Source organism: Taudactylus pleione, unplaced genomic scaffold (assembly GCF_031769625.1).
Source record: "Taudactylus pleione unplaced genomic scaffold, aTauple2 ptg000667l, whole genome shotgun sequence".
Lineage (NCBI taxonomy): Eukaryota > Metazoa > Chordata > Amphibia > Anura > Myobatrachidae > Taudactylus > Taudactylus pleione.
In genome coordinates this window covers 354,295-364,004 of record NW_028285069.1, presented here as the reverse complement: position 1 = coordinate 364,004, position 9,710 = coordinate 354,295, and the positions used below count along the sequence as shown (strand labels likewise).

The window sequence follows — 9,710 nt, the reverse complement described above, 5'->3', positions numbered from 1 at the left end:
GCGGCTCTTGGCGGGCCTGAGCGGCAGCGCACCCCCCGGCCAACAGGACCCGCGGCCAGATGACATGATGGTGGTTCAGTGTGTATGAACAACCATTATCTGCAGATATATCACTCGATCTGCAGATGTATCTGTTAGGTGTGTATCCAGCAGGGACGTGCAGTCAGGGTAGACAGGGGAGGCTCATACTCCTGAGATTTGATTTAAAAGTTATTAGACTAATACAAAGAAGATATTTATAACTTATAAACATCTTCTTTGTATATTGTAATCATTTTTAAAGTTAACGCTCACCAGCTTTGTGGAGCTCCCTGGGTTTGCATGGAGATGAGAGATGAGGCAGCTACAGCTCAGCCTCCATTCAGACACTGCTTGCAGAGCTGAGAGCGGTGCCACACCATGGGCAGTAAGATGCACAGAAGGAAAGCTAATAGAGGTATGCCTCTGAGTATGGGGGGGGGGGGGGCGTGGCGTGTCTTGGGCACTGATGGACACCTTGGATGTGTCATGTGACAGGAAGTGCACTGCAGTGTTTAGAGATCGGAGCTCAGGCCAGCAGCAAGAGAAGACACAGTGATGCAGGTAGGAGAATCAATGGACACTGAAGCTTAGTGTAGTGAGTGGAGAGTTAACACTGAGTGGGGGGTGAGACAGGCTCTCAGCACTCAGACCTATCTCCATGTGTGCCTCCCCAGCCATTGGCCTCACCGCACGTCACTTGTACCCAGCTTAAGGGTCTGTCAATATTATTTATTTTGAAACCCATGTACGAGCTCTGATCTAGGAGAAGGTTCAGAACCACTGATCAGTCTGACCATTCACTAGGAACCTCAAGCCTCTGTGATGTGACTTTAGGGTCTATGTCTAGCTTTGGAGAGAGATAAAGTGGATGGAGATAAAGTACCAACCAATCAGCTCCTACCTGTCATTTTTCAAACACAACCTGTAACATGACAGGAGCTGTATGGTTGGTACTTTATCTCCGTCCATTTTATCTCTCTCCAAGGTTTAGTACATAGACCCCTTAGGATCCCAGCAAATATTAGGTTGCCTTCATTCTATGGGGGGCGATTCGGTCTGTTCGTGGGTATTATAGCTCCCGTCTAAAGTGGAAGGGGGCTATTCAATCCTTTCCGCAGCCTTCCACGTGACTTCCCTAAAGTACCGCAATGGCCCCTAGGGGTACTCGCTGTGACATTCAGGGGTACTTGACAATTTTTCTTTAATATGGAGCGGAAAATTCAGGTAATAATTAGCCACAGGTATCAGTGCCCTAGGGATGTCTAGCCCCATGTACGACCCTGATAGCCAAGTGAAAAAGTCTATCCCTGTGTCCCAGTACAAGAAAACATTAGTGGGATTTGTGATGTGATATGTTAGGCGGACAGTGATCATGTCAACATTCATCTGGTTCGACACAAGGATGTCAACATGGTCATAATGTTCAACAAAAATTAGATATGTAGTTTGCAAAACTACAATACCCGGCGCTCTGTAGTAATTTATAACATAAATAATCCACCTGCTGGCTAGTAGCAACCTTGGTCTAGTTAGGACCAAAAAATTGTAACAACCAAAAAAGACAAACCATATAGCTACTGCGCAAGATGGAAATTGATACTATAAATCGTGGGTGTGTATATATGTGTATATATATATATATATATATATATATATATACACATATATATATATATATACACAATTTTCTCCCCCTTTTCTTCTTATTCTTAATTGAATGGGAGTGTGAATTCATATGTATGGAATTAAGTAATCAATTAAGCTAATCCTGGAAGTATAAAAGGAGACCAAATAGAGGTATGTCTCCAGTCTTGAAAGTCCTAATCAAGTATAGGACGAAACGCGTTGACCAATGCCTTTAGTGCATTTCAGAAGATCCAGGAGATCGTTACTAGATGTACCATCTTTAGCCCAAGTTCATTCATTCATCATCGTGGGATTGTCCTGACTATGAGGACGTAGCATCGGCTAACAGAGGCAAGTCTTACCGCTGGAGAAGCTGAAGCACAACTTGCCCAGCAAGCCCTGTTCAATACTCAGTCAGCGGCCGGTGCCGCTACACTACAGACGTGTCTGAGATAGGAGTCACTGGAGGACTAATTGCCCAGCAAGCCCTACACGTCATAGACTCAGCGGTGATTTGCCGATCAGCTGTACACCTCCCCAGCTGATGCTGGATTAACAGGAGAACTCACCACTCAGCCCTCACGGTTTGCACAGTTACCGTTTACCACCACATCCCGCTCTATCCATGTGCACACCCACTTAGAAACTGCCTGCCGTGACTTTCAACTACTTTCTACTGGACCGTATGTATATTAGTAGCGTGACCATGCTCATTGTATCTATATACATTGGTTACTCAGAGACAGAGTTATTACATACAATCATATGAATCGGAGCTGGGACGCCAGCATCTTTCCAGCATTCAATTATTCCATTATTTGTGTTTTAATATATAATCAGCTATTGTGATCCCAATTCAGTTGTTACATGTTAACAAGTTTTAGTATCCAACAGATACTGATATACAGTTACAACTATTGCATGTTAGTCTGATTTGTGGTCATTTTCATCATTTTTTTAATACATGTGTATTTTATTGTTCATTAAATAGAGATTTTACATTCAACAAGTCTCCTATACATTCCATCAGAGAGCAGAATATACGATTTTATATAGATACAGTCAGGTCCATAAATATTGGGACATTGACAGAATTTTCAGATTTTGGCCTCTATTCACCACCACAATGGTTTTGAAATTAAACAAACAAGATGTGCTTTAACTGCAGACTTTCAGATTTAATTTGAGGGTAATTACATCCAAATCGGGTGAATGGTGTAGGAATTTCAAAAGTTTCAATATGTGCCTCCCACTTTTTAAGGGGCCCAAAGTAATGGGACTATCAACTCAAAAGCTATTTCATGGACAGGTGTGGGCTATTCCCTCGTTATTTCATTATCAATTAAGCAGGTAAAAGATCTGGAGTTGATTCTAGGAGTGACATTTGCATTTGGAATCAGTTGCTATCAACTCTCAATATGAGATCCAAACAGCTGTCACTATCAGTGAAACAAGCCATCATTAGGCTGAAAAATCAAAACAAACCCACCAGAGAGATAGCGAAAACATTAGGTGTGGCCAAATCAACTGTTTGGAACATTCTTAAAAAGAAAGAACGCACCGGAGAGCTCAGCAACACCAAAAGACCCGGAAGACCACGGAAAACAACTGTGGTGGATGACAAAAGAATTATTTCCCTGGTGAAGAAAAACCCCTTCACAACAGTTGGCCAAATCAAGAACACTCTCCAGGAGGTAGATGTATATGTGTCAAAGTCAACAATCAAGAGAAGACTTCACAAGAGTGAATATAGAGGGTTCACCACAAGATGCAAACCATTGGTGAGCCACAAAAACAGGAAGACCAGATTAGAGTTTGCCAAACAACATCTAAAAAAGCCATTACAGTTCTGGAACAACATCCTATGGACAGATGAGACAAAGATCAACTTGTACCAGAGTGATGGGAAGAGAAGAGAAGGAAAGGAACTGCTCATGATCCAAAACATACCACCTCATCAGTGAAGCATGGTGGTGTTAGTGTCATGGTGTGGGCATGTATGGCTGTCAATGGAACTGGTTCCCTTGTATTTATTGATGATGTGACTGCTGACAAAAGCAGCAGAATTAATTCTGAAGTGTTTCGGGCAATATTATATGCTCATATTCAGTCAAATGCTTCAGAACTCATTGGACGGCGCTTCACAGTGCAGATTGGCAATGACCCGAAGCATACTGCAAAAGCAACCAAAGAGTTTTTTAAGGCTAAAAAGTGGAATGTTATGCAATGGCCAAGTCAATCCCCTGACCTGAATCTGATTGAGCATGCATTTCACTTGATGAAGACAAAACTGAAGGGAAAATGCCCCAAGAACAAGCAGGAACTGAAGACATTTGCAGTAGAGGCCTGGCAGAGCATCACCAGGGATGAAACCCAGCGTCTGGTGATGTCTATGCGTTCCAGACTTCAGGCTGTAATTGCCTGCAAAGGATTTGCAACACAGTATTAAAAAGTGTAAGTTAGATTTAGGATTGTTTAGTTTGTCCCATTACTTTTGGCCCCTAAAAAGTGGGAGGCAAATATAGAAACCATTGTAATTCCTACACCGTTCACCTGATTTGGATGTAATTACCCTCAAATTAAATCTGAAAGTCTGCAGTTAAATCACATCTTGTTTGTTTAATTTCAAAGCCATTGTGGTGGTGAATAGAGGCCAAAATATGAAAATTCTGTCAATGTCCCAATATTTATGGACCTGACTGTATAGTATCAATTTCCATCTTGCGCAGTAGCTATATGGTTTGTCTTTCATGGAATGTTGACCTATCGTCCCTGGTGGCCCAGCGGTCACGTAACTGGTACCGACCACTGTGACCATCGCTTCTGGTGTAGTCCTCTGACGTTACTGTATTTTAACCCTATCTTACCTAGTGTTCACTCTAGGTCCGGCTCCGGGCAGGGCGCCGGGCCTAGAGAAAGCGCGCCTGAAAAGGGGGTGTGACCAAGGAAAAGGGGCGTGTCTTTTTACGAGTACCCTTTTCGTCACTGTTGGGGGCGTGCCTGGCACTTACGGACATGCCGGGCTGCCCCCAAACGCTTCTGTCAGTGTGAATGGATGCTGGGCGCATGCGTCCGACATCCATTCGCCGGTGGTGACCGCTACACCGCAGTTTTCCCCACCCGCAGGACTTCGACCCACGGGTGGGGGCGGTGCCTCCAGGCTGTTTCAGCGGGGCTCCATGCTGGAGGGCAGGTTGCTTTTTGCCCTTTAGAAATAGGGCAGGGCGTGGCGCCCCGCTAAATCAGCCTAGCGGGAACGCTGCTTACCCCCAGCGTCTAACCCTAAACTCCCCCTGCAGCCTATCCCCAACCGTTCCGGCCATGCCTAACAGTCAGCATCCTGAGAATGTCAAAATTTTGAACATGTTAACATTGTGAGGATGCCGACATGGTGCCTGTCGACACATCGAACTATATCAATAGTCTGTTGTCGACATTGGGGTGTTGACATGGTAACTGTTGACAATGCGACTGGATCCCATGTGGTCAGTAGTTTTATTGAGAATTTTTATTTTTTTTTATATATGTGAGAAATATATATGTACAATTTACACTATTCTGGTGTCACTATTTAAAAATATCCTTTTTAATCGTGGCACTTAAATATTTTATCTAACATCAGTTATATTTGTTATATGTGTATAGCTCTGCAAATGCTGGGGGTACAAATAACGCAAATGGGCTGCAAGAGGGTACCCAGGTGGAAAATAGTCACGAACCACTGGTCTGTGAGGGTTAGATGGAAAAAACTATACATATATTAATATCTTTATTTTAAGCAGACACGATAGGCCTGAGGCAGCATTGTTGACAAAATGGGTGTAAATGACTCTATAAAAGCACGAAAAATAGCGTCATCATCAGGGCGTTTGCATCAGTTCTATAGCAGGTGCTCAAGCTACTCTTCCCAGGCGTTCGTTTGTGTTGCTGAGTTACTTGAATATTACTTATTATTTTTTTAATAGCAACAATGGCTGGACGACCTCCTAAAAGAAAGCTGTCTGATAGTGAATGTGGATCCAGTTCCAGGACATCTGAACAGGTATCTCTCACTTTTTTTTTTCTAAATAATATTCACCAGGTGCCTAATGTATCCTGATATACAATTTTCTGTATACTCACAACCTCATCGCAGCTGAAGCTGGAGCAATATTCCTAACAAGGCAGCCTACCATTTTCATTGCCATGGGAGCGAGTAATTTCATTTTGCCGGTGAGGAGGACAAATAGGACAGGCTCTCATTTGCTGTTCCCCGTCTGATTCTGGCTTTATACTGTAGCTTCTAGATTTAAAACGGCAATTAGTTTTAAGGCTAAACAACCCGATTTTGCCTGAAAACAAATTGCAGCTTTAAATCTAGTGGTTATATTGCTGGAATCACACCAGGACCATCAAATCTGAGTCTAATTCATTTGGGCCGATGGCTGCATTGAACATTTGTACAAATTCTTCGTCTGTCCATCAATAGTACTATAGTTAGAAAGTACTTACATATGGATGGAACACAGGGCCTGATTCAGAGCCGGATGCTCTGACAGAACGCTTGCTCTGAATCAGGGCCGGGCTATTTTTTTTAGAGCGGTGACCACCCACAGCTATAGCGAGCGGCCAGGAAGATGGTCGCGATGGTCAAGACCATCGCGACCATCGGGCTTGCGACGAAACCCTTCAGGTAGGGTCTCGTTGCCGCAAGCCCCAGAGAGGTTTCGGCTGTAACAGAGCCGAAATCTCTCGCACTGACATCACTTGTCAGTTGGGCCGGCCCCAGACGGTAGGCGTTCTCATGGGAACGCCTCCGTCTGGGCAGCCAGCCCCCCGGCCCGCCCTCCAAAGGGGGCGGGCTGTCACTCAACATCGACAGCATGCCCCCTTTGGTGCGAGACCCGGAGCGACGGCTTGCCCGACGCTATCCGTGTCTCGCGGATAGCGAGATAGGTGTCTGGGCCACCATCGACCTGGTTGCGAGCACTCAGCGCTTGCGACCGGATCTGAATCAGGCCCATAGTTATTTGCAAAACTATAAATATTTTTATCTTAAATCATTTATTATGGTTTGGAAAGATGTTGTCATTACATAGGGCCCCATTTAATAACGAATCGTATTGCCAGCGGCATATTTAGTTTAGTATGGCAGTGATACTGACGATTATACCGGTGGAATATAACATTGCTTATCCCTCCGGCGAGGTCCAGCGACGCTCTCCTCCTCGGCGGCATCCTCCGCTCTTTTTCTGGCAGCTTAACGCTGCCAGGTACCGGGCTGCTGTGTTATGTGCATGCGCGGCAGCCAGTCTGCACATGACACAACCGTCCCGGGACTCTGCAATGGGGCTCGTTTCTCTCTCGCCATCTACGGAATGGAGAACATAAAACCTTTAGAGAGTTCTAAAAGCGTTATGTCTCGTTAAATGGTGTCCGTACTGTAAAGCAATAACAGATCAGTGAAACAAAAGTTGAGAGAAAATAATTATAAAAAGAAATATTAGCAGCTTGGTCTGTTGTGCTGAAAAAGTGTCTTTGATTTAAATGTAACGTTTTACAGACCATTTGCGGCAGACAGGGCGCCGGAGCTGCAGAGGGCACTAGCGTGCGCGCCCGACAATGGGGCTTGGCCATTGAAAAGGGGGCATGTCTATAAGACGCGTCGCCTTTTTTGTCACTCTTGGGGGCGTGCCCGGCACTTACAGACACGCCGGGCAGCCCCCAAGCGCTGCCGACAGGGAGAATAGACGCTGGGCGCATGTGCCCGGCGTCTATTCTCCGGCGGTGACCTGGTCACCACACATTTCCCCACCCGCGGGACACTGCGACCCGCGGGTGAAGACGGCACCTGCAGGCTGTGAGGGCAGGGCACTTTTTGCCTCCTTCTGGAGGGTAGGGCGCTTTTTGCCCTCCAGAAGGAGGGCAGGGTGCCATGCTCCGCTAAAACAGCCTAGCGGGAACGCTACATTTGTATTTGATATTAACATTTGGAGGAGCATATATACTGGTATATAATCTATTTTTTCAGTGCTTGTTGTAACTCCTGCATGTAACTGTTACTTATTTTAGAGATACTCTGGGGATGAGAACGACAATCCCAAAGCTCTGCATGACAGACGAAACGCCAGCAGCAACGGAACTGGCGGTACCATTTGTACGTATTGTGTCGTCTTTTACCTTGTGGCATAAAGACAGGGCTTACATACTGTAGCAAGAATCTGGAGTTATTTAATGGTCTGTTTCTGTGGTGGTAAAATAATGCAGACAGTAAATTATGTAGCAGGCCATAGCAGCCAATCAGACTGTTGCTTTCATTAGTCTAACTTACCTCAGACCCGTCAAAGCTATTTGCTGATTGGCCAGTGCAGATACGGTTGTACACCAAGGTTATTAAATAGCCACCAAAGATTGTTATTACCAGGTGCCTACACATTGTATTTTATCCCTGTGATTTTTAATTCTTCGTTTATAGGCAGAACACAGTATTGCGTCAGTACGCATGATAGCTGGCACATAGAAAACATAGAGCCAAATCAAAGCTATAATATACCAACCATACTGCTCACATTCATGAAGGAAAACAGCTGATCTGCTTGGAGATAAACTATGCAAGTAACAAGCAAAGTATTGATTCGGTGTAGACAGGCTCTCTACTATTTCTCAGTGTTTGCAGTTAATAATTTTGTGGACCAATCATTAACAAAAATGTCCTACGTACTGTACCTCACTTTTTCTAGGTTCCATCATTATTTGCCTGTCCACATGTCTCCTACAAATGCCCCTTATATACATCAAACTCCTCCACATGCCTCTAATATGCCGTCAGACTCCTACAAATTCTGCTTTCTATGCCATCAGACTTCTCCATATGCCATCGTACTCAACCAAGTCCCACTTACAAGCTATCATACCCCTCCGGATCTGCTCCTCCAGCAGATCCTTACATGTGCTCCTTAAATGCAATCAGACTCCTCCTGGGCACCTTCAATGCTATCAGACTCCACCAGATGCAACTTATATGTTATAAAATTTCTCCACATGACTATTTTATGTCATGAGACATCTGCACCTGGCCCTTATATGCCATCAGACACCTAGGTTGCCCTTATATGTCATAAATCCCTCTACGTGACCCTTATATGCCATCAGTCCCCTTTAGATGCCCCTTATATGCAATCAGATTACTTCAGAAGACATATATGGCCAGCAGAATTTCCCTGCGCCCACTTACCTGTGTTGATGGAGCCCATGCAGAGAGGCGGGACAGTAGCGCACTCCTACAGCTATTATTGTCTCTGGCCTGTAATGCTGATGTCCACTGTGTTTCCCTAGCTACTATTAGTGATGTCTGACCTTATAGTAATGGTGATAATTCTGTTCATGCTAGTGATGTCACCATTCTCTACTCTCATAATAATGGCGATACTCCATGATGGTAATGTAATGTGCCAGTGCTCAGCGCAATGACCGTGACCTCCCAGCATTGTATTCCTCACCAGCCACCAGCAGATCATCATGACCCGGCAACTCTGCTACTTCTAGTTCCCCAGGCTACACGTCAAGGGACCTACTACATGCACACTCACACACTGGGACAGCATTAAATGGCCGTAGTGTGTCCTGTGGCGCTGTATCTGTCATGTAAATGTGTCCTTAGTTCCGGCATGAGACTCTGCCCACTGAAATAAACGAGAACAGTGTGAGACACACATGTTAAGTCTGTGTACTCTACGGGGGTAATTCATTTAGTGGCCCGGCCGCGATGGGCCATTCTGTGCAAAACAAGTGATATTATATCATTGTTATTTAATCTATTACAGTTTTGTTTCTTACCCTGAACCACTTAGCTGACAATTTTTGTTTCACAAATGTTACTCTAAAATTGTCGATTTCTTTTTAGAAAACTTAAGTTAAAAACATATTTTTAAGAAATAATTGTGTGTATATATATATATAACACCCCTTCCCCCCGTTGTGTCCATAGACCCCCATTGTAGAGTTACCTCCCACCCACCCACCCATTGGCAATAGATCCCATTAATATTACCCCCACCCCCTTAGTGGTAAAATATACCATATAG

At 44.5% G+C, this 9,710-nt stretch overlaps 1 protein-coding gene across 1 annotated transcript in view; it reads left to right on the top strand.

Moving 5' to 3' along the window:
• The first annotated feature begins 5,617 nt into the window (after positions 1–5,617).
• PIWIL4 (piwi like RNA-mediated gene silencing 4) overlaps positions 5,618–9,710 on the top strand; it is a 273,504-nt gene continuing 269,411 nt past the window's right edge. The window contains exons 1-2 of the mRNA XM_088455729.1: positions 5,618–5,689; positions 7,699–7,783. Of these exons, the coding sequence (XP_088311855.1) occupies positions 5,618–5,689; positions 7,699–7,783 (157 nt within the window). The remainder of the gene's footprint in view (positions 5,690–7,698; positions 7,784–9,710) is intronic.